The sequence below is a fragment of the Eleutherodactylus coqui genome, chromosome 2 (assembly GCF_035609145.1).
Source record: "Eleutherodactylus coqui strain aEleCoq1 chromosome 2, aEleCoq1.hap1, whole genome shotgun sequence".
Taxonomy (NCBI): domain Eukaryota; kingdom Metazoa; phylum Chordata; class Amphibia; order Anura; family Eleutherodactylidae; genus Eleutherodactylus; species Eleutherodactylus coqui.
Window position 1 is genome coordinate 203,443,292 of NC_089838.1, and position 26,293 is coordinate 203,469,584.

A 26,293-nucleotide genomic window follows, 5' to 3' on the forward strand; every position below is an offset into this window, starting at 1 on the left:
AGAGAGTGTGTTTAGTGTGGCTGGGGGAATCATCACGGATAAGCGTACCCACCTGTCAACCGACAGTGCCGACAGGCTTACACTCATCAAGATGAACAAAGCCTGGATTTCCCCAGACTTCTCTTCTCCACCAGCGGACAGCAGCGATACCTAAGCAATACGTAGGCTGCACCCGCGGATGGAAGCATCGTTCTCTCTCACCATCCAAAACGGGGACATTTCTGCTTCATCAATCTGTGTATAATATTCCTCCTCCTCCTCCTGCTCCTCCTCCTGAAACCTCACGTAATCACGCCGAACGGGCAATTTTTCTTAGGGCCACAAGGCTCAGTCATATAATTTTTCTAAACAATTTTTATACGTTTCAATGCTCTTAAAAGCGTTGAAACTTTAACTTGAACCAATTTTTCGTTCAACTGGGCTGCCTCCAGGCCTAGTTACCACTTAAGCCACATTAACCAAAGCGATTAATGGGTTTCACCTGCCCTCTTGGTTGGCCATGGCCAATTTTTTGGATGTACATTAGTACTGTTGATACAGCAATTTTTGTGGGCCCTCGCCTACAGTGTAATCAAATGAATTTTTAGCCCACCTGCATTACAGCTGACGTTACATCCGCTGTGTTGGGCAATGCAATGGGATATTTTTATGTACCGCCGGTGACTTCCTGGCACCCACCCATGCTGTGGATCCACAGAGAATTATAAATGCTTCTGAAACCACATCTAAAGAACCCCAGTCTGACTGGGGCATGCAGTGTGGGCCGAAGCCCACCTGCATTAAGCACAACATTACTACCTCAGCTGTGTTGGGCAATGCAATGGGATATTTTTATGTACCGCCGGTGGGTTCCAGGGAGCCACCCATGCTGTCGGTCCACAGGGACTTCACAATAGGGAGTTGTACCTGCCTGTGTCTATGAATTAAAAACCGCGGTCTGACTGGGGCATGAAGACACCTTGACAGAATGAATAGTGTGTGGCACATAGGTTCCCCATTGCTATGCCCACGTGTGCAGCTCCTGATGGCGGTGGCACAGGATTATATTTCTCATTGCTTCTGTACAGCATTGTGGGCTACCGCCCCGCCCCTTTTAAAGAGGGTCGCTGCCTAGCCGTGCCAACCCTCTGCAGTGTGTGCCTGCTTTTCCTGTGGCAGACGCACTTATAAATAGACATGAGTGTGGCGTGGCATGAGGGCAGCTGAAGGCTGCGCAGGGACAATTTGGTGTGCGCTGTGGACACAGGGTCGTGCAGGGGTGGTTGGGCAGCATGTAACCCAGGAGAAGTGGCAGCGGAGTGTCATGCAGGCAGTGATTGTGCTTTGTTGGAGGTAGTGTGGTGCTTAGCTAAGGTATCCATTGCTAATGAGGGCTTTTCAGAAGTAAAAGTTGTTGGGAGGGGGGGGGCCCACTCTTGCCGGTATTGTGGCTTAATAGTGGGACCTGTGAACTTGAGATGCAGCCCAACATGTAGCCCCTCGCCTGCCCTATCCGTTGCTGTGTCGTTCCCATCACTTTCTTGAATTGCCCAGATTTTCACACATGAAAACCTTAGCGAGCATCGGCGAAATACAAAAATGCTCGGGTCGCCCATTGACTTCAATGGGGTTCGTTATTCGAAACGAACCCTCGAGCATCGCGATTATTTCTTCCCGAGTAACGAGCACCCGAGCATTTTGGTGCTCGCTCATCTTGTACGCATAGCCCCTCATGGTTATTATACCACCTGTTTGCTCCAACTGAATGTTGAAAGAAAAATAAACAATCTTGTTTGACACAGAGTGTCACGATCTGTCACACTTTATACTCAGCGCTGAGTTATCATAATCAATACATCTAAATATGCAAGTAAATCATTGATTAATGTGGCAGACAGTGACAACTGCTTAGCGGACATATATTGAGCTAACAAGTCAATACACTATATTGCTCAAAATATATAGTCTCGCGACTGATCCCACATCGGTAGTTGACACAACTCCATTTTCATGAGCGCATAGAAAATTAAAACATACATCTGATTACGCAGTTTTAAATATTTTATTATTAAAAGTTACGTTTTATTATTTGTGGTTCCCATCGGTGATTTAGATTCCCAATAACCGCTGGTCAAGTCTGGAATGGAGAAATAGGCTGTTCCCAAGGCTGTAAATAACTCCTCTATGCGTGGAAGTGGATATGCATCCTTTTGAGTTATATTATTCAATTTGCGGTAATCCGCGCAAAAACGGATACCTACATCTTTCTTTTTGACCAATACTATTGGGGCGGCCCAAGGACTATAGTTTTTTTAATGATCTGGTTCTCCTTCATGTCTTTTAACATGGCCTTGACCTGTTAAAAAGATGAAGGAGGAATAGGTCTGCATTTTTCTTTAATATGGGTATGACCATTAGTGGTAATGGTATGTGATATGCCCTTTACCTTGCCAAAGTCCATGCAATGTTGACTAAAGGCAGGCCTGCTTTTCAACAGCAACCTCTCTAACCCCTTGAATTTGGGTAATAGAAGTTTGATCATTGCCTATATGGAGATCATTCAGCCAGGATGGTAGACTACCGGACTCTTGCTGGATAGACTGTGCCCCCTGCTGGACTCTCCCTGTCTAGTATATCATCAGGCAAGAGCTATGACACTTGGGCCACAGCTGTGTATTTCTTCAACTGAATGTGGACATTACTGATGTTGATCAGGCGGATCCGGACTCTCCCATACTAGACTGTGGCTAAACTCCGAGTAGCCATCAAGAATGGGTGGCCATCTATGGGTATGGGCTCTAGCAATGCCTCTATCATACACACGACTGCAAAGACCAAGCCGTGTTTGGTACCACAGAATGAACTCAGACTCCGCTGGGACTATGACCGGTCTGACGTCTTTTACACGTGCGGTTGGTGAACCTCTGTTGTGCTGTGAATGCTTTAATGGTGGTATTCAGCACAGCCCGCTGAGCCTGTGATGCTGCAGGTATATTACTCTGCAAAGCTTGCAGCATATTAGCATAGCAATTACGGAGGATGTTCATACCCAGCATTATAATGGGTGCGTTTTTGTCTGGCAGGTCTACTACCAGCATACCTTGATTGTGCAGCTCGGCTTTACCAGCTATAACTGTGGGTTCTCAGTACCCAACTATCGGGACCGGTAAACCATTGCTAGTGCAAAAGTGTAGTGGTGCAGCAGCACTCAGCAAAAATACACCATAGGGAGGTGCGAGGTGTGGACAGGAAAGGGTGCAAGCTCACCAGGTTCCAAAGCTTCCAGAACCACACAGTCCGCTTCCAATAATAAGGATAAGAGCAGCACAACCAATTGTCCAGAAAATATCCTGCTTTATTTTAATCCATACACAGAAAAGGGCAGCCTTTTTCTGTGTATGGATTAAAATAAAGCAGGATATTTTCTGGACGATTGGTTGTGCTGCTCTTATCCCTATTACGGTAAACCATTGCTGGCCACTACATTTATTAGCTGTTTTGGTGGGTAGCTTAGCACTTCAGGTGACCCGCACTCTCAAAATGAAGTTTTCTAATCGTGGTCACCTGTGACCCAGTATCCAGCAACACGGGTAACGGCATACCGACCACATATAAAGTTACTTCTGGACGGGGGCCTACGTATTTAGAAATCTCTTTCGGGGTTTGTGGATCTACTGTTTGTTCTCCCAGGGTATGGTCCTTCTTCCCAGGGGTCACCTGTTTAAAGTACAACATGAATTGATTTTAAGTCTAAATTGGCGGCAATGGTCACAAAATGGCTGCGATGTACGCGAGCAACTTCTGATCAGTTGAGGTGTCCTGTACTTGGGGACTGGTGACCTGGGCGATGCATTCAGGCTCTCTAGCTCATTTATTTTCTTACAAAGCGCTGCAACACTGCAGGTTAGCTACGCCATTTGTCGCTGCATCTCTAACAGGGCCTTGCTAGTAGCATTGCTGGACTGTTCAACCTGCCAGTATACGTCACACTTGCAGGGGCGGGACAGCTTATCATTCCCCATCAGAGACATCTCATGCTTGGATACCCCCCCCCCCCTCAGCAGCCTGGGGCTCCGTACCCAGAATTTCAATGGTCAACTCTTTAAACTTGATAAAGGTACTGTCCGGATGCTGTAAGGACAACATTCTAAGTTGGCCTTGGAGGGTTTCCAATAACGAGCCCTCAATGAACTGTTCCCTCAGAGCCTGGTCAGCGCCACTGGCCTCTTTAGGATCGGCATGCACCACAGCCTTCAATTCCTCCTGTAGGGACAATGCTCTCTCAACGTTTCACCTACTTTTGTCTCTTATTAAAAAAATGCTTCTTTATTTTGGACATTGTATGCATATCAAAGATGGCTTGTAGGCGCTCAAATATGTCCTCTGCTGTTTTCTTATGTTCGCACGGCCATATTTTAACCACTCTGGCGGCAGCTCCTTCCAACTGTCCCATTAGTATTTGAACTTTCTGCCCAGCCGCTAATGGGTATAATCTAAACAGCTCCCATCTTTCCCCTAAACTCTCTGAGGGTATGTCTCTCCCTACTATATTTGGGCAGCCATGGAGCTCCTAAACAATACGACATAGCTAGTAGCGAGTAACCAGACCATCTTCATTATCAGACATTTTTAAACAGCCTTTTGAATTTTCGAGGTGATTGCTACCAAGGTTTGCATTAACGCAACCCCATGTATGCGGCACAGAGGCATTTTATCCTGTGACTCCAAAGCAATAGGTATGCAGCGCCCAAGTGAGACGCGCCAAAGTGGGGGAGACCACGGGGGTTGCAAGATGAATGTCATTGGTGGCTCTGCAATCTCTCCTGACAATGGCGGCACAGGTGCACGGCTCAGTTACCGCACAGTGGCACAAAAGATATATATATATATATATATATATATATATATATATATATATATATATATATATTCACTCTTATAATGTGGTTTGTCATGTGATGCCAGCACTTCATTCAGGACTTCAAGGGTCAATGGCGGAAATAATTTGACACGAGTCCTGGTAGCACTTCCAGTTTAGTAAACTGGAAGTGCACAGATTTACTTAAAGGGGTTGTCCTGAGGCAAACATCAAAATTTTACATTAGCCCATTCCCCCTGTCACCCCCCTGGCATAAAATAGCAATTTAAAGAGGTTTTTAAACCGCTTGCTACTCACCGATCTGACGAAATATGAAGTTATAAAAATCTTCTCCCTAAGATGACCGCCAGTCCTTTCCCAGGGATGCACTGCGGTTTTCTCCCATGGTGCACCGCGGGTCTTCTCCCATGGTGCACCATGGGCTCTGTGCGTTCCATTGCCGATTCCAGCCTCCTGATTGGCTGGAATCGGCACACGTGATGGGGCGGAGCTATGATGACAACGTGGTGACCAGCTCTCCGGCACGAGCGGCCCCATTCACCAGGCAGAAGCACGGACTGCACAAGCGCGTCTAAAAACGCCAGAAGACATCAGAATTAGACGGAGCCATGGAGACGAGGACGCTAGCAACGGAGCAGGTAAGTGAATAACTTCTGTATGGCTCATATTTAATGCACGATGTACATTACAAAGTGCATTAATATGGCCATACAGAAGTGCTTAACCCCACTTGCTGCCGCGAGACAACCCCTTTAAGCTTGAATTTTGAAAATGCAATACAATAAAGAAATGGCAGTCTTGTAGAAGCTTTGCAGCGCAAAGGCACATGTAAAATTTTAAATAGATATCTAGAGTGTTGCTTTAAAGTGAATCTGCTCTATTAATGTGTCATATACTGAAGGTACAGGTCTGCTCTACTATTAGTCAAAACATCCCGAAATATTGTTCAGTTAGGCTAATAGAACCTAGCAAAGAATCCAGCAGACTCATAATTATGAGCCCAGACTCATGAAGGAAGCACTCATCAGTGACCAGTGACTGCAGTGTACAGGCATGTATACAGTGACTGCTAACCACTGGTAAGGGGGATATTTGGCTGCTCTCTTCATCAATCCGGATTCATAAGTATTAGGCCCTAGTATCTAAATGGCACAATATTTTTTGTGTGTTTGGATGAATAACTACCATAATATGTGTTCTTAATTAGGAGTTATGAAGGTGTAGGATTTTCCTTAAAGGGGCACTGTCATCACCTTTGATTCCCAAAACCTACATTGTGGGTTTCAAAGGTGAAAGAATAGGGGGAGCTGTGTTTCATACGATTCCAGTGCTGCATCCTCGTGAAGTTGGCACGTGTCAGCAGCTTGACTCTTCCTGTGTGTGCACTACCCAGAGAAATTAATGAGAGATGTGTGTGCAGAAATAGACAAGCTGCTGGCACGCGCCAACTCTGTGGGGACACAGTGGTGGAACAGGGCTCCCGTAGAGTATGAAACACAGCTGCACAGACTACCCGTTACCTCGCCTTTGAGCCCCATAGCATTGATTATAGGGCTCAAAGGTGATGCCAATGTCCCTTTAATGATGTACACCACTATGTGCATTGCTATATAAACCTTCCTAGATGGTAATTCATATTTTTAGGATATACAGTGATTAAAACCAGCATGATTGCCACTATATTTATGTGACACCCATGCTTTATGAACTGTACTGATGACAAGCCAGGGTTACAAGAAAACAAATGCTCATCAGTTGTTATTTGCATGAGTCTCCTGCCATCTGCTGACAGATTACCATACAGCATTTATCAGCCGCAGAAGAGACTTCTTGTCATGTCTTCCTATTATGTAGATGCACTAGATCCATCCTTTCCAGCCCAAATATATAATTTATAAGTCAGAGCTACTCATTTTTTCTGCTGGGGCCCTACAAGCGAAAAATTGATTATGTCCAGACTTCACATTAATCATTCCATCAAAAATTTGATAAAAATTATATCAATTTATCTTAAAATTTGTCTCCTGAAATCATTAGAAAATTTATGGGGTTTTGTGATTATAAAAAAAAAAATCAATACCTACCTATTCCTCCCCAGGTAGTCTTCTTACAGCATTTTCTCTTCACCGATCTTCTCCCGGCTCCTCCAGTTCCCTGGGTCACATCACCACAAGCCGACCGGATCCTCTTTTTCCTGTTTTGGAGCATCCATTAGCTACAGTCCACTTCCCGCAGGGCAGTGAACGCACGAGTGACGTAGTCACACTAAAGCAGGCTGCTGAGGATTCGGCATTCCCTGCTAGGCAGTGAACACTACGTCACTAGTGATGTAGCATTCATTGGCCTGCAGGAAGCAGAATGCCGGATATGTACACTTTGTAACAGGAAGAGGAGGATCCGGCCCACTGGAGGTGAGGTGACCCCGGGACTGGAGGAGCCAGGAGAAGATCAGAGAGGTGAAGATCTGGTTAGTAGGTTGCCTGGGGAGGAATAGGTAACTAAAGATTTATTTTTTTTTATGAGAAAACCCCTTTAAGCATTAAAAGAGTCAATTACGCTCTTTGTAAAAAAAAATCTAGCACCTAGAATGAGTTGTTGTTTGCTGCGAAACTCTGCATGCAGTTACATCTCAGGCAGATATACAACAGATTAGAGTTGTGGTGTGATTAGATGAACAGTCTTGTCACCTGAGGCCCAAAAAGTGGTTCCACCCTTAAACTATAAAAAGTCTCAGAGGCTCCTTGTGTGTAGTGACCTCTATTTCTGCTGGTGTAGAGCTTGTTGACCACTGGACACCTCTAAAACACAATCAAATAACTTTTGCCGAGTTAAGAGTTTGAGAGGGAACATATTATTGTAATGCGAGAAGCTTGATGGTCATATCAGCGAATTGCCCGCCACCTGGGCCGTTCTGATCAGACTGTAAGGAGGTGTTGGGACCAGTGGATGTGTAAAGTCACACTCATAAGGCAGCTGTGCTCAAGACTGCCTCACAGACCACCAGTTGAGAGGATTGTCTGATCTGCCAACAAGCACGAGTAGCTCCAACTGTTTTGTTGTGCACCATCCAGAAACAGGTGGCACCATTCAACAATGAATTCAGATCTAGTTTGAGCACTGACAACAGCCATGTTTGTGTCTCAATCCTGCCTTTGCTATGGAGCGGCACACTACTCCCACTGCTGGTGTGATGGTCTGGGGGGCATCACATACGACAGTCAGCACCCCTAGTAGTTCAATGACAGCTCAGTGATATGTTCATCCTGCAGCCACATGTGTTGTCTCTCATGGCGGCTTCCAAGACGTATTTCTAGCAGGATAATGCTCCGCCGCACACAGCAAGGGGGTCACAGGAAGCCTCCACAACATTGTCACACTCCCGTGGCCTGCCCATTCACCAGATTTATCGCCAATAGAACATGTATTGGTCCATTTGGGACACCAACTTTGACAGACTATGAGTTTGCACGATCTAGTAGCTCAGTTACAGGAAAAGTGGATCAATATGCCACAGGATGGCATATGTAGCCTGTATGCCTCCATGCCTGCCTGTACCACATCTTGTATCCAAGCTAGAGGTGGTCCAACGGTACTAAAGCCTTCCTTCAAGTGTTCAGTTTTCTGCAATACATTATCCTTTTGTTTTGATATTGTAATCACTTACAAACATGGGCTACAAAACTCTAGTTTCGCTAGTAATCCATTCGAAAGCAATCGGCCATACTTAAAACCAATGAAACTCGAGACAATTATTTCTATAGGAATCAATGTAAATCCAATTAATTTGTTCTAGACATTTCAAAAAACACACCAAACCACATTTAATAGAGAATAAATATGATTTTTAATATCAAAAACAATAACAATAATAAATGAATATAAAAGACTACTGCAAAGAATAAATGAACATTTAACATGTTACTGTGTGTTATCTGTGCTGCAGGTCACATCCACTACATCATCTGCCCTCAGCGTCCTTACTGTGTTCTCTGTGCTGTTACATAGGACTGCAGGTGGCATCATTATCTGTTCTCAGGGTCATCACTGCGTGTTATCTGTGCTGTTACATAGGACTGCAGGTGGCATCATTATCTGTCCTCAGCATTATCACTGTGTGTTATCTGTGCTGTTACATAGGACTGCAAGTGACATTATCTGTCCTCAGCGTTATCACTGTGTTCTCTGTGCTGTTACATAGGACTGCATGTGACATCATTATTTGCCCTCAGGGTCATCACTGCGTGTTATCTGTGCTGTTACATAGGGCTGCAGGTGACATTATCTGTCCTCAGCGTTATCACTGTGTTATCTGTGGTGTTACATAGGACTGCAGGTGACATCACTGTGTTATCTGTCCTAAGTTATCACTGTGCTATCTGTATAAAAATGGCCACTTACATGTACCACTAAAATGTTACATGTAAGTAAATATGGCCACTACAGTACTGTTTTACTAGCGCCCACCGCAACGCTGGAGAAGGGTGGGCAGCGTTTTAGCATCAGGAGGAGGAGACGCAGAGCAGGAGATCACGTGGGCCACGTCAGCAGCTAGGCCTTGTGGGCCAGCGGCCACCAATGAAACTAGAAGCAGCCAGTGAAACTAGAGGTGAAATTATGGCTTGAAAAATCTGTGAAACTGGAAACTGACTAAACTAGAAGACAATGAAACTAGAGGTTTGACTGTATTCATATCAACATAACAATCACATATATAAAGTTTCATTCGATTTCGACAATTCCTTCTAGGGGCTTGATTTTTTTACAATGAGTGTTTATTACTAAACTATAGACTGGAACCATTACAGAAAGGACTGCATAGAAAGGACCATATAGCACAATAATTCCCAACCTTATTATGCAGAGGAACTCCTCAAAAATGTTCCCACTCTTAGGAAACTCCTAACACTATTTCTGCCTCGAAGATGCTGCGACTAGGGGCAGGTAAAGTATTCTATAATTCTTGTCCAGTGTTATAATTTGGCTCAGACATGCTAAGGCTACATTCAGACAGTGTGATTTAGGCCGCCTTCACAGGGGCGACAAAGTCGCACAATTGTCTAGCGATATGACAGTGCTACAAATCGCATGTATGTGAAGCCCATGCTTACCTATGGGTTCCTTCACATTACCGATGTTTTGTAGCATGCGACATTGCAAGTCCAAAACCTTGCGGGTCTGGCAATATGCACGCGACAAGCCAGGTTTTGTAGCCCATGTTTCCCTATGGAGCCTTTCTATGTGTTGCATCGCATTGCACGAAAATGCAGTTTTTGTGCGGTGTGATGCAACTTTGGCAATAAGAAATCCTACTGTCAAAGCCATAACCTAAGTCCTAGCTGCAGAGGAAAGAAAAAGTATACATCACCTTAGAAATGCTGTCTGCACTGCTGTAGCTTCCTCCCGGTCCCCGACACTGTTCTTCTTCATCTCTTTTGGCTGGGGATTGAAAAATCCCCGCCTTCTAGAAGCGTTGCCTCTGATTGGCTGAGCAAAGTCAAACTGTGCCAGCACTCGAAAATCCTTGCAAGTGGTGCTACAAAGTCACACGGCTTTTGTAGCACCACTTGTGACTTTGTAGCGCTATAAGATTGCGGTATCACCGCAAGAAAACGCAGCAATATCACATGGACCAGCGATGCTATATTGCTACATTTTATCGCAGCAATACCATATTGTCCATGTGGAGGAGGCCTAAGGCCTGTTTCACACGGGCTACAAAATCTCGTTACAAAATCATCGCTACAAAACGCATGTACATAAAGCTCATGGTTTCCAATGGGTTCCTTCACAGGAGAGATGTTTTGTAGCCTGAAAGAACCCATTGGAGACGAAGGGCTTCATATACATGCGTTTGTAGCAATGATTTTGTAAACTGTGGGAAAGAGACCTAAAAACCGTACTTGAAAATCTACACATAACTTGCCGCTCTTTTCGCAACTGGACAAAAATGCTGCAAAACCACATATGGTTTTTCGGAAACCTTAACTTTTATGTTCACCGGGAGCCTACGGTCACTTCTCCAGGCTCTCGGCTACCTTTGGTAGACAGGAGCAGGGACATTTTAAATTTCCCGGGACCTCCCCGACTTCTGCACATCCATCTGCCTTTTTGCTGGCAAGCACATGGGCAGAAGCCAGGGAAGGTGCATGGAGGAAGATAGCATATGGGGACATCTCTAAAGGCCTTAGGTAAGAAGTTTCATCTCCTCTCACTGATCCCATTGGTGAGGGGAGATGAAACTTTAACATTTTAAAGTTTCTAACACACTTTCACGTGATCGCCGTTGTCCGCTAAATTAAGGGTGATAACGTGATTGTGGACAGCACACAGCGGCCCCTGGTGACAGCTCCAAGCTGTCACACTCCCTGACTCCGCAGCTTTATTCTACAGAGCCACCATGTTTTAATGGTCCTATAGAATAAAGCCCAGATACCCCAGGACGTAAAAACACGTATGGGTGGTCATTAAGGGGTTAAAACGTGGAAGGACAGGTTGCATATTTATAAAATATCAACAGATATATTGTCCCTTATCGCATGACTGCTATTTGGTATCGATGTACGTTGTCCCGAAGCTTTATTTAATACTGTTTTTTTATGATTAAATTAACTCTTATTTTTGATCTTTCTTTTGGAATTTTTGCCCAATGTCTCCTCTTCAATTTCTGAAACTTCAGACCCCGAGATGTCTGTGCATTCATTTTGATAGGTAAGCATATTGTTTTTCATTAAATATATTTCTCCTATTTGAAATCGCGATAGTTGTTTACTCTCTGTTTTCTTTATGTAGACCCTCTATGTTGTCCTGCAATGTCTGTTCCAATTTAGTATATTCACTATGTGGTGGATTTGATATCTTCCACTTCCTTCTCTACTGGCTAGATATTTGCTCGGACGAGTATGCAGTTACTCAAGAGCAATGCTCGCTCGAGTAACTGCCTTTACCGAGCGCGCTTGCTCCTCTCTAGCCTGGACCTATCTTCTGGCCAATCCCATGGACTCCTATGGGAGCCTATGAGAGTTGCTCAAAAATGAAGGTGGCAGGGAGTTTAGCCGCGTCTCTGCTAAACTCTGTACCCCTCTCCACCCCTTGCTGGCTGTCAGGGGTCAAGAAAGGGGTTTAGCACAGTAGCTTCGCTAGGCTCCCGCCCTGTCCCGCCCCCTCCATTTGCCGACAGCTGGCAAAGGGTGGAGAGGGGGTGAGAAGGGGAAGGGAGTTTAGTGGAGCTAAACTCTCTCCCCCACTCGACGGTATCTTGGGCTGTGGCGTATATGCACCGCAGCCCCGGCTGTCTGAACGGGTGACGAAACGGGAGATGCAGCTGCGACTTGGTCACTGCTGCCTCTCGTTCATGAGATTTCGCTGAAAATCTTAGCACCAGTGTAAAGGAGCCCTCGCTGGATATATTTTAATTAGCAGAAAATACCTGTGCCACTTTGAGGCTAAGTTGTTGGAGATTAATGCCATGTGAAAAGAATTCCACCGAAAACACAGTTATTAAAATATCAGTTATTATTGGAGCAACACTATAAGGCTTAGTGCCCACGGACGTGACGGGGTCTGCAAGCAGAACTCTGCAGCGGAGTCCGTCACGCCCCCCCCCCCCCCCCCCCGAGACCCCATACTCACCTCTGGATCCGCTGCCCGATGTCCCACATGCCGTGCCAGCATGCATGCGCAGTACAGTGCATGACGCGCCGGCAGTGTCATGTGATGCGCCGGCAGCGTCATATGACACACCCACAGCGTCACATGATGCACCTGCTGCGTCATATGATGCAGGCGTCGGTGGGCGGGGAGGCGTTTTCACGCTATCTACCGCTGTGCTACAGCGGAAGATAGCATGTCGGACAGCTTCCATTGACTGCACGTACGCCCGTGGCAAATAGAACATGCGGCGGGTGATTACAAAACCAAATAGCTGCAGAGCAACGCCGTGGGTTTCCGCCGCGTGATACGTGGCGGAAATCCGCCCGTGGGAATTAGGCCTTACTCAATTATGAGGCAAAAAAAGGTAAATTCTTTATGCACAAAATTAGTGAAATATACAAAAAGTGCCTCAAGCTATACACCGGGCTTATTAACAATAATTAACAATAATAATTAAAGGAGATGTCCCGCGCCGAAACGGGTTTTTTTTTTTTTAAACCCCCCCCCCGTTCGGCGCGAGATAACCCCGATGCAGGGGTTAAAAAAACCACCCGCACAGCGCTTACCTGAATCCCGGCGGTCCGGCGTCTTCATACTCACCTGCTGAAGATGGCCGCCGGGATCCTCTGTCTTCATGGACCGCAGGGCTTCTGTGCGGTCCATTGCCGATTCCAGCCTCCTGATTGGCTGGAATCGGCACGTGACGGGGCGGAGCTACACGGAGCTACACGGAGCCCCATAGAGAAGAGGAGAAGACCCGGACTGCGCAAGCGCGGCTAATTTGGCCATCGGAGGGCGAAAATTAGTCGGCTCCATGGGAACGAGGACGCTAGCAACGGAGCAGGTAAGTAAAAAACTTTTTATAACTTCTGTATGGCTCATAATTAATGCACAATGTACATTACAAAGTGCATTATTATGGCCATGCAGAAGTGTATAGACCCACTTGCTGCCTCGGGACAACCCCTTTAATCTCTAAGAGCAAGAAATACCCCCGTTGAATACCCTCATTAAAATTTAGCTTTTATTGACCTAAATTAAAATATTTTGGCCACTCTCACCCATGCATCACCAATTGAAACCGCGGCAATTTCGAGCATAGTACAACGATTGACAGCACTTTTTAACACATCCTATCATTGTAATGGGTGATGAGGTATGTTAAAATAATGCGGAAACACGTGAAATAGAGCAGACGCTCGAAAATCACTGTGTTAGAAATGCTGCGATCGAATGCAGGTCTGCGAGACCCCATTGAAATCAATGGGAGCGTTATAACACGATTAGTGTGGTGCTCAGGAAAAACACCAGCCTATCAAATATGGGAGCGCTAAGCCACCTATAATATATATCATTCAATACTGCTGTAATATACTGTATACTGTGCTTTACAGATCTATCCTAAATACCGGTAGCAGCACTGCATCCTGAGCGGCCAATGGAGGGAAAGCTAACGATGCAGGTCCTTCAGCCAATCGTACAGAGTGCCTCCCTCATACAAGGCCAGTCCCGATGTGTGATGATGTAATTAGCCCAGCAATTAGCCCAGCAATAGCAATTCGGCCTTTCTGAGATTTTGATATTTTTTCACCTCATTTTGTGATGCATGCTCAGTACATAAACACTCATACGTAGTCTGAATTGCGCAAAGCCATCAGACAAAGGGAGGAACATAGTATTGATTGACAAACTTGAATATACAGTAATGGTAAAGAGACTCCTTGACGATAAATGAGTATATCAGACATTATCTCATGATGCCACAAGCCAATACATTACTAAAGTTTATCATCTACTAGAACAAGCAGACATCGATAGCCTATTTTCCAGTGATGAGTTTTCCTCTCCCCTTTTTAAAAATCATCTCTCTTTTATTTAACCATTGATGTCGCTGTATGAGGGCTTGTTTTTTGCAGGATGAGTTGTATTTTTCAATGGTACTATATAATGTACTGAAAAACTTTTAAGTTTAAGCTTTAAAATTCTAAGTGGAGAAAAATAGAAAAAAAACACAAATTTTCGCCATCTTTGGGTGCATCTTGTTTCTACGGCGTACAAACTGCAACAAAAATGACGATAACTTTATTCTATGGGTCGGTACGATTACTATGATAACAAATGTATATATTTTTTTTTGCTGTACTACTGTTATTCTTTTCCAAAGATAGTTAATTTTTAAATTCTTTTCTGCCACCATCTTCTGACAGCTATAACATTTTTATTTTTCCGTCGACATAGTTATGAGGGCTCATTTTTTGTGCGACGTCCTGTAGTTTCTATTGGCCCCATTCTGGAGTACATAGAACTTTTTGTTCACTTTTTATTACATTTTTTCCTGAAAACACGGTGACCAAAAAAGCGCAATTCTGATGTTGTTTATTTTTTTTTCAGACCACGTTCACCATGCAGGGTATACAATACATTACTTTGATAGATCGGACTTCACGGACGCAGCAATACCAAATATGTTTTTCTGTTTTAGTATTTAGATTCTTTTATTCTAAATATGACAAAAGTTTGTTTTTTTTTAACTTTTACTACTTTAGATTTTTTAAAATAATTAATAAAGCTTTTTTAAACTAATTTTTACCTTTTTTTTAGTCCCCAGAGGAGAACAAAAACTTGCGATGCTTTGATCGCTCCTACAGTATGATATAATACAATAGCATTACATTATACCGCAATCTGACAGACATTATATCAAGCCATGCCACAGGCATGGCTTGATAGGCAATCTGCAATGGCAGCCATGGGGTCATTCAGAAGGCCCCCGGCTGCCATGGCAACCGCACAGCAACCCGTGATATTATCACGGGGGGCAATGAGGAACCCCTGAAAAATGATTGGTGTATTTAAATGTTTCTGTCACATAATGACTGCGGCATTTAAAGGGTTAACAGCTCCAATGAGCGGCGCAGCTTATCTGAGCTGTTGCGGGCAGGTGTTTGCCGTAAGAAACAGCTTGCACCTGCGTTGTATGTAGCGGGATCGTCCCACGATCCCTCTCCATACAAACCCCGAACCTGCAGTACGTAACTGTACGCCCTGTAGTGTTAAGAGCCACTATCCCCACATCAGTTGTATTAACAGTATGGTTTGTAAAGTGACTAGAAACCAGCAAGCCTCGGAGATTGCCTAGCAACCTAACGCTATCACCTTGTGGGCCGAGTCTTTGGCCGCTACTGAGCATGCATGGGATTCCCACATGCCATTGCTGACATGTAGTGTAAAAAAATTCATTGGGATTGGTTATTACAGGCGGATCAAAAAAACATGTAATACATACCCTCCTAACGTTTCGCCACACAGGCTTTATCAAGGGAGCTCAGGTAGGTTATGGTTTACATGTTTTTTAGATTAGGTTTACGGATTGCTTAACTATGCAAAAAATGATTATAGATAGCAAGGCTTTGAGGCAGTCCTTTGTGGTCTGACAGAGACCTCTCTGACATCTCTAACCTCTGTCACAACTGTGATTGATGCATAATCAGCATAGCAGTTTACTGGGAGATTATAATAAGGCTTCTTATACAGCACCTCTAGCAACTGACACGCTGTGCATCCCATTATTGGCTGTCAACAGTTACATCATTTCCCTAAACACTGCATGCTGTGTGAATATACTAGTGGCTAAAGACTATTGCCCTCACAGCCTATCTAGCAATATATATTTAGTTAATTTATGGACTTAGTAAGGATTTAGTTCAACCACCTATTCCTTAATTTCAAAGTGTCTTTGTCTGTTTTCAGCGCATATATGTCAATAAAGTATAGAATTTTATATACTTTTGGGATTGTATAACCATTAGGCTAACCAAGTAGCCGTGTAAAAGTGCTTGTGTGAATAAGGCCTTATACTGAGCTGACACTTTAGATCTGATTGCTAGAGTGTATTGATAGTATATTAAATACATGTAAACTAAATAGTAGTTATGGTGAACACAAAATTCTAGTTACCCATGGAGGATGCAGTTTTATGTTCCAATTCAGGGCTTCTAACCACTAGCGGTTTTTTTTTTACCGCTGCGCTATTGCTTAGTTTTTTTCAATGGGATGTTAAAATCGCATTGTACAAAAATCACAAAAACACTAACTTGCGATTTTTGTGCAATGCAATTTTGACTTTAGAAAGTCCCATTGAAAGAAACGCAGAGATATCACAGCGTTAAAAAAAAACGCTAGTGGGTAGAAGCCCTCGGTTGGGTGTTTTAAAATATTTATCAATAAAAGTTATATTTAAGCCGGGCTCACATGAGCGAAATTTCACAGCGTATTATGTGCATAGTAAGCGGTGAATGGAGTCAATGCAAAAAGATTGATTTTCATTGATCCATTCACAATTGCGAATATTCATTGCGCCTAATATGCACGCAAAATGGAATGTAGCAGGACGTACTTTGCCGTGTATTTTGTGCGATAGAGCCCATTGTTCTCAATGGGTGCGTAATAAACGCTGTACATAAGCAATTACACTGCATATTTGTGGCGTTTATACGCAAATCCGCTAAGCGACAGAGCAGGAAAATACAAAAAAAAGGAAGACTGTGTATGACCGCGTGTGTGAGATACACTGCCATGCGCAGTCCAAAATCACTGCCATATGCGGCGATAGGCTGGCTCACACAGCGGTAAAACGCTGCGTTGTGCACAGAGCTTCACCGCACACTCGTGTTAGCCCGGCCCTAGTTGTTTGCCGAGATATCGTTCATAGAGGCATCTCCGTGCAAATGCTTTCACAAGTCCCTCACGTACCGCTGGGATTGAAACAACCAGCGACTTCTCCCTGTTGGCCGAATTCACACCTAACGACTACTGTTGCAGCTCACGCGTTCCAGCCATTATTCAGCCGATAGCTGATAGGCATAAAAGAGGCCTTTAGGCCGCTTTCACACGGGCTACAAAATCGCGTGAGTTTCTCATGATGCGACATCGATACAAATGGCATGTATGTAGAGCCCATGCTTTCCAATGGGTTCTTCCACACGAGCGATGTTTTGTAGCCTGCGACATTGCGAGACTACAAAATTAGGGCATACTCTATACAGACGCGATTTGCTATGTTTTGTAACCCATGTTTCCCTATGGAGCCTCCTTGTTTATCGCATCGCACGAACTTGTGATTTTTGTGCGATGCGATTTTAACATTAGAAAGTCCTATTAACTTTCTTGTGATACAATTGTGCGATTTTATCATGTGAGAAAATCGCGGGTAGCAGCGACGCGATGTGAGAATTTTTTCATGAGAAAAAGCATCACTGATGCTACAAAATCACGTGTACAAAGCTGCGATATCGCAGCAATTTTGTAGCACCGATATCACTGTTGCCCGTGTGAAAGAGGCCTTAAAGCCCTAAACAAAACAAATCTAACTTCCTAACATGGGCGCCCGCCTCCACACCTAAAGAATATATGGCCACTAGGTGATATTTCCTTCTTCTACATAATCACTGATGTCACTACTAGAGATGAGCGAGCATACTCGCTAAGGGCAATTACTCGAGCGAGCATTGTCCTTAGAGAGTACCTGCCCGCTCGGAAGAAAAGGTTCAGCTGCCGGCGGTGGGCGGGGAGTGGCGGAGGAGAGCGGGGAGGAACAGAGGGGAGATCTCTCTCTCCCTCTCCCCCCCCCCCCCCCCCCCCCACCGCTCCCCCTTGCTCACTGCCGCAACTCACCTGTCACCCACGCCGGCAGCCTAACCTTTTCTTCCGAGCGGGGAGATACTCGCTAAGGACAATGCTCGCTCGAGTAATTGTCCTTAGCGAGTATGCTCGCTCATCTCTAGTCACTACGCCATTTTGCAGCTATCCCAAATCATTCGTTTGTCAAAATATTGATGAGGCGCTGCGCAATTGGCGCATCAACCTTTGCGTACAATCATCTTCAGTTAGGCCTCTGTCCACAGGGAAATTATATTTAGCAAATCTGTGCGTGAAAAAAACGCAAATCTGCATCCCATAGGAATGCACTGACAATTCGCGGTTAATTAAATAGCCGCAGATAGTATTTTAAAAATGAGCGCGGCATCATACTGTTATGGAAGCTGTACAAAACAAAATGTGTTGCCCCTAGCAACCAATCACAGCGCAGCTTTCATTTTACCTCAACAGTATAAGAAATAGCAACCAATCACTGCGCAGCTTTCATTTTACCTCAGCAGTATAAGGAATGAAAGCTGAGCTGTGATTGGTTGCTATTGGCAACCAAAATTACAGGGGATGTCGGTGAGTTTTCGATTTTTAATTCCACCAGTATTCGTTGCCTGGTTCTGAGCAACGCTCATGCAAAATGTCACTCAAATCAGACCAGAACTGTGGAGACAAACCAAAAGATTGTGTGTTTTATATATGATTGTAACGTTGTGTGGGCAGTAGATGTCAGCTGCAACAACCTTCTTCAACACTGAGCACAATAACTTAGTGACGCCCCGCAGCCATAGCAGACAGCCCCGTACGTGCCAGTAATGCCCAGCACACTGCTCTCCACAGCTCTAATCCCCGCCACCGCCACTAGTCCTGCCTTCCGAGCGCCCCAGTTCCTGTGCGCTCCCACGCATGCGCAGAGACAGCCCAGCTTTATCAATAGTGCGCACGGGTGCTTCCTTTCGGTAGAGCTCCGTCTCTGACGTCACTGCGCCGGAAGCTTCGCGCTCCGTGGCCCTCGGTGGCGTCGTTCCGCATACAAAGACAGGCCGCCGCCATCTTTCGTATAGGCCGGGCGGAGAGCTCGGGCCCCGGGCATGACCCCGCTGTCTCCTCGGGCCTCCGCCGGGCGGAAATGAGGCCAAGATGTCGGTGTCTGGGCTGAAGGCCGAGCTGCGACTCCTGGAGTCAATCTTCGGTAAAGAGCACGAACGGTTCCGGATAATCAGCTGGAGACTGGACGAGCTGCACTGTGTGTTCATCCAGAGCACCGGCGGGGCCCTCACCATCCACTGCAATATCACGGTGTGTACCTCCGCGGCGGCCGTGTGCTGGGGGGAGCCGGCCGTGTCCGAGGGGCCCGGGCAGGGGGGGCAGCAGACATGTCTGCAGGGGTGCAGAGCTCTTCTCTGCCAGTGTGGGGCGCTGCAACCCCCCAGTGGGTCTGCTGAGCACGCTGCAGATTCTGCGCAGTGCCCATCCGTACGCCCTAGTCTGTGGATCGGAAACGGATGCGCAAATGAGTTTTGCGCTCTCCCGCATGGCGCTCATCTGTGTCCTCCCTATTCGCAGCAGGGCTGTAATTCTTGGGATGGTGTCCGGCGCGGACCGCCATGTGGACTTGGGGGCTCAGTCAAACCTCTAAGGACAGTCTTGCACAGGAGTTTTATTAAAATGGCGTTTTACAGCGCTTTCAAACCGTGTTTTTAAAACCTGTCTGACAGCGGTTTTAGCGCAGCCGTTATGGAAACGCGTTCAAACGCTTGTTTGAGAAGCCTGCTGAAATCAATTAAGGCTCAGTGCATCGTCTTTAGCGGGCGTAACAAACGTGAGCCTAAACGCGGTTTTAAAAAAAAGCCAGTCGCCTTCGCGCCCCCCCCCCATCCCTCTCAAGCGCTGCAGTGGCATACTGTCAGCCCGCTGTCCGGTTCCGCTCCTCAACGCTCTCACACCCGGCGTGCGCATTCCAAAAATGCAGCGTGTGAACACGGCCCAAAGGGTCTGCATGCAGGCAGATGCCAGCGGTATAGGGGGGCCTGCTGCTAATACGGTTAATTTGCACTGAAATTCCTTGGCAGTTACGGTCCGTGTGAACCCAGCCTGAAAACGCAGGTTACACCGGTGTAAGGCCTCATGTCCACGGGGAAAATCAGATCCGCTGCAGATTCTCCATGGAGAATCTGCAGCGGGTCCCTCCTGCCCCGCGGACATGAGCGCCGAAAATAGCAATTTAAAGCATTTACCTTTCCGGCGCGGGCGACGAAGGTCAGCTGTTCCTCACGGCCGGATCTTCATTTTCGGCCGGCGGATGAATTCCTGACGCCGGCGGCACGTCGCCGGCACGTCGACGACGTGCCGCGCGCATGCGCCGGGCACATCCGCCGAGCCGAAGCAAGGGAGATGCGGCCGTGAGGAAGAGAAGAGCTTCGCGGTCCGCTGCGGGTGAGTAAATGCTTTAAATTCCTATTTTAGGTCTCCCGCGGATCCGGACGGCTTCCATAGGCTTCAATAGAAGCCCGCGGGAGCCGTCCCCGCGGGAGACCCGCATGAAAATGGAGCATGGTCCAGATTTTTTCATGCTCCATTTTTTTTAAAATCCCTTTTATTGACGATCCGCGGGTATTTATCTACCCGCGGGTGGTCAATGCATCCCTATGGGATGCAGATCCGCATGCAGGAAATCCGCTGCGGATCCTAAATCCTATTTTCCCCGTGGACATGAGCCCTAAGGCCTCCTTCCCACGAATGGATTTCCGCCGCGTAATTCGCGTCGAAAATCCGCTGCGTTGCCCGCTGCTATTAAGTTCTATTGAACCTAATAGCTCAGGGCACACGGTGCAGAATTCCACCGTGGAATTCCGCACCGTGAAATCTCCCGTCCTCACCCGCAGCATGTTCTATTTGCCGCGGGTGTACACGCAGACTGCTTCCATTGCAGTCAATGGAAGCCGTCCGTTCACGCTATCTCCCGCTGTAACACAGCGGAAGATAGCGTGAAAACGCTTTCCCGCCTACCGCCGCCGCGTCATGTGACGTGGCGGCGGTGGACGGGGAAGCATCACGCGGGAGCAAAGACACCGGATCCGCTGGTAAGTATGGGGTCTCTGGGGGGGCGCCGTGATGGGCGCCGTGATGGGCTTCGCCGCGGAATATTCCGCGGCGGAGCCCGTCACGCTCGTGTGCAGCCGGCCTAATAGTAGCCTTAAGCCCCATCTACACGGACCGAGCTGCGGGGTAAGCTATGCTGACCGCGCTTCCCAGCGAAGCCCGCTCCTATGCTGTTACACATGCATCACAGAAGGGGGAAATAAAAAAATTAAAAACAATCACAGAAAAATGGCCATTACTGAGTAAGGAGTGCATATAGCTGCATCCTCCTCTCACCATGCAGTGACCATCCACTATTTGGTAGTCAGCTACCTGCATGGTGAGAGGATGCATCTATATGCACTCCTCAGTCAGTAACAGCCATTTTTCTGTGATTGTATGCTGTTACACAGTGCCATTGCATCGCTTAGAGTGCAGCCGGCGGGACGGCTGGGGAGCGTTCTCCCCACCCGCCTCCATTCACTGTAAGCAGCGGTCGTTCAGTCTCTGCATGCGTTTACACAAGATGACCACCATTCAGACTGCGAGCGCAGGGGTTCAAACATCTCTGATCGTCCCATGTCGTCAGCTGCTAATCCGCTTACATGGCGGATGCACTGCCCACAACAATGTTTTTCTGTGTTTTTACAGACAGGTGAGTACTTGCTCATGTGTTGGCGGCGTGTCGGCTCCTCCCATTGGACGGTGTACTATTATTTCGACAAACTTGAACTCTTGATCATTGCCCCTTGTCTAAGGGTCTTAAAGGGGTTGTCCCGCGCCGAAACAGGTTTTTTTTTTTCCAATAGCCCCCCCATTCGGCGCGAGACAAACCCGATGCAGGGATAAAAAAAACAAACCGGGTAGTACTTACCGAATCCCCGCGCTCCGGTGACTTCTTACTTACCTTGCGAAGATGGCCGCCGGGATCTTCACCCACGGTGTACCGCAGGTCTTCTGTGCGTTCCATTGCCGATTCCAGCCTCCTGATTGGCTGGAATTGGTACACGTGACGGGGCGGAGCTACGAGGAGCAGCTCCCCGGCACGAGCGGCCCCATTCAACACAGAGAAGACCGGACTGCGCAAGCGCGTCTAATCGGGCGATTAGACGCTGAAAATTAGACGGCACCATGGAGACGAGGACGCTAGCAACGGAACAGGTAAGTGAATAACTTCTGTATGGCTCATAATTAATGCACAATGTACATTACAAAGTGCATTAATATGGCCATACAGAAGTGTATAACCCCACTTGCTTTCGCGGGACAACCCCTTTAAGTAACCTTGTTACACTAGTTCCAAAACGGAGGCGCCTGCACATCATCCAAATACGCTGGTTTTGGTGGGACTGATGCCAGGTGTGGGTGGGCAGCTCATGTTACACCGTGGGCACGTGCGCTATTTTTTTGTCTCGGTTTAAACAACAGTTCTTCCAGTACCGTATCAAAAACAGTATCAAACGCATGTGGTTTTCTGATGCAATTCTTAATAATGGAAGAACCGCAATTAAAAACTGCTACAAAGATTCCATGTGTGACCGCAGCCTTGGGTCTTACCGTGCCCAGTCCTCTTCTCAATAAACTGCCCCTCTCTCCAGTGAGAAGTCATGGATATTCTTGTATCTTGATGCCACCGGGAGCTAGGTGTTGGACAGGGCTTCCATGAGGAACACCCCCTGCCACACCCCTAGCCCCCGATTGGCTCAAGAGCTGAAAGTGCTAAAGTGGATTTCTGTCAGATGTGGCCACTGCTCAGCTCCACCGCTGTGACATCAGGTACCCGCCTGTCCTCTCTGGGCCTGGCATTCTGCCCTCCCTGCTGTCCTGCTCCTGCTGTATTTGGGCACTGCGTATGAGTGACAATCCCCCCGCTGCAGTTGGCTCCCAGGTGTCCAACTGCTGTGTGCGGGGGAGGCAAGTCAGCCAGTGTTCTGTGCCACTGTGGTCTCCCTGTAGTGACAGCCTGCAGTCTGGGACCGGCTGCTGTCACTCTTTGTCCCTCCTGATGCCGGGGCCGATTTTTAAGTTCCATGTGGGGGAAGGGGCACATAAACAGAGGGAGGTTCCGCCCTCTGCGGCGGCAGAGAGGCGCTTGCAGCAGCGGATGCGCCGCTACAGCCGGGGCTGCTGTATCTATATAACATAAATGCAGCTGTATGTTACTGGCCTGCCAGGACCTGCAGCCCAGGAAATCAGGTACAGGGGGCATGTGTGTGTGTGCCCCCCCCCAATCCCTTCCCCCGTCCAGGTGGTGTCAAGATACAATAATACCAAAGTCATGTAGGGGGGAGAAGGAGGGCAGAAGAAATGGCTGTCTAACTGCCCTTTTACACGGGACGACAGTTGGGTAAACAACTGCACGAGCGCTGATGTCACCGAGCTTGTGCCAAGCGTTTAGACAGGCAGACTTTACTCCTGGCTACTCACCCATGTGAAGCCCGTGACTGTTTTTATGCTGACTGAAAGTGATTTTTGCATTTACACTGCAAAATTATTGCTCAAATTAATTTGTTTGAATGAATTTCGAGCAATAATCGTTAGGGCCACCTTCACCAGTGTTTACCAGAGTGAACGGCCTGTCTGGGGTATATATTTGGATGAGCTGATTTTCGTTTGAACGAGCAGCTGACATCGGAGTTCGCTCTCGTGCCACCTGTTTAGACAGGCAGATACATTGTTGACTTGTCCGAATGAGAATAAGCGATTCTTGTTGGCGTTTCACGTAATGAATGTGAGACTGAACGAGCCGACAATGACTTATACCTGCAGAAAATGAGCGAGAAGCGGGCAATTCTCATTCGCCATTTAGTCGTTGGCTCGCGTTTAGATGAAATAATCATTGGTCGCATTCACTCGTTTCAACAAATCGTTCCATCTATAGGCGCCCTATGAGTTATGAGATGGGTGGGTATCAAGTTTGCTACAAGACATAGCCAAACAGATGTTGCAGGGGCCGTCAGTAAGGATTTGGCATCTTGGTCCTCCACATGGTTGATTCATGATAAGCTGTCAGTAGGACAGTGGCTTTACAAGGGCAACTAGAGGCCAAAAAACTGCTCAGTAAGGCAAAATTATTCTTTTTCTTTAAAGCGATATTTGTTCCATGTGAACATGAGACCCGATGGGGTGCTGATTGAGAAATCACTTGGTAGTTGCTGCTTTTTCAGCTGACTGTCAGTCCTGTGTAAAGCCGCCCTTATTCCTATGTATCCATTATAATAAACAAGTCAGCTGAGGGTGCATGTTTATAGTGGAGTTGGGAGGGAGAACTGTCGCCAGAATGGTGACTGACTGCTATTTCTCCCAGCGCTATCGTAAACAAGAGTGAAGAATCGGGTGTGGTATTTAACAGGGGAGGGCTGGGCGGCCCACATACACTAGATGCTTGCCCAGTCCTGCTGATATCAGTGGATTTGCCTGACTCTTACCACTTGTATTTCAAACTTTAGTATCCCACAAAAAGTATTTATAGTTTCATCTAGCCCATAGCTTTTTTTTTTTTGCCCTTATGAAAAATAAGCTACTATCCCAGGATTAATGTTAGGATAGCGCCCCCATCTGTTTCTCTGTGTCCACTTCAGTAATTGTTCTGTTTACTCAGTCTTATGCCCCTTTAGACGAGCCAATTCCCGTTTGAACAAGTGAGTGACGCCCTTGCTAACTGACTCGTGCGGCCTGTTTAGACAGGCAGATAATCGTTGGCTCGTTCAGTGTTCTACGTTCCTGCATGAAGCAGGGAGTGTTTAACTGCAACGATAAGTGAATGAGCCAACGATGACTTTAAGGCCTCCTTCCCACGAACGGATTTACGCTGCGTAAATTCGCGGCAAAAATCTGCTGCGTTGCCCCCTGCTATTAGGTTCTATTGAAAAGTGGAGGACAAAAATAACAGTGAGAATACAATGAAAGCACTATTATGTCCGATACAACTCAGCAGTCCTGACAGAACACACTGACCTACCTCTGCCAGAGATCCAGTGGGCTGAAGGACCTGTGGTGGTGTCACTGCTGTAGGAGGAGCCAAACTTTGCCTTGTGTGGTCATCAAGCTTGTGTGTGTGTGTGTGTGTGTGTGTGTGTGTGTGTGTGTGTGTGTGTGTGTGTGTGTGTGTGTGTGTGTGTGTGTGTGTGTGTGTATACATATCTCTATATCATAATTAGAGATGAGCGAACGTGCTCGTTTAGAGCAATTACTTGATTGAGCATCGCTTTTTTTTTTTTTTTTTTTGAGTAACTGCCTAATCGGGCGAAAAGATTCGGGGGGTGAGCGGGGGAGAAAGAGAGGGAGAGCTCCCCCCGAATCTTTTCGTCCGAGTAGGCAGTTACTCGAAAAAAGCGATGCTCGATTAATTGTCCTAAACGAGCACGTTCGCTCATCTCTAATCATAATGCATGTACCATGTAGCAGAGCTGTGTGGTGCATCGCACCACCAAATGTTTAAATTAATCATCCGATAATCTGAAAAATGTTGAGTGACACTTTTATATACCTGACTTTAAAAAAAAGTTCTCGTCTGGCCAGTTTTTGGCCCATTCACAAGGCAATAATTTCAACATTTAGCCTTTTTGGAAAACTTGAACTGATTTTGGGGGTTATCATACCTGGACTGAAAGTCTAGTGGTGTGAGTGCCGCCTTATTTTCTGAACACTGGGAAGTCCTAGATTACCAGTTCTCAAATTCCTCAGTTTTTCTATTCTTTTGGATGTGGTAAACTGAATGGCTTTGCTGATCTAAAACTTAATAGCCTCTCCTCTCAAACTAGGAGTCCTATCCCTCTTCTGCACCAATATGGTTTGTGGAATCAGATGACCCAAATCTGACTTCTGTCTTGGAACGCTTGGAGGATATTAAGAAAAGCAACACTCTGGTGAGTTGATAAATGTTTCATTTTGTATAGGAAAAGCCAGAACTGAACCAGAATCGAGCAAAAAAACATGTCTAGCTGCACCCTGGAATCTGTTGTTTCCACTCCCAAATTCCAGGCACACTGATTAAAATAGTCTGAGTTCCATAATGTGCCCAGTTCAGCATGTCATAACCAATGCAGAAACAAATAC

General features: G+C 46.4%; 1 protein-coding gene across 2 annotated transcripts in view; it reads left to right on the plus strand.

Annotated features, from left to right (window-relative positions):
• Positions 1 to 19,071: 19,071 nt before the first annotated feature.
• Positions 19,072 to 26,293, plus strand: part of UBE2Q2 (ubiquitin conjugating enzyme E2 Q2) — a 34,403-nt gene continuing 27,181 nt past the window's right edge. Inside the window, exons 1-2 of one of the 2 annotated variants that reach the window (XM_066592245.1) lie at positions 19,072 to 19,453; positions 25,999 to 26,103. In XM_066592245.1, the coding sequence (XP_066448342.1) occupies positions 19,295 to 19,453; positions 25,999 to 26,103 (264 nt within the window). In that variant the 5' untranslated portion in view covers positions 19,072 to 19,294. The remainder of the gene's footprint in view (positions 19,454 to 25,998; positions 26,104 to 26,293) is intronic. The other variant, XM_066592246.1, reaches the window with a different exon arrangement.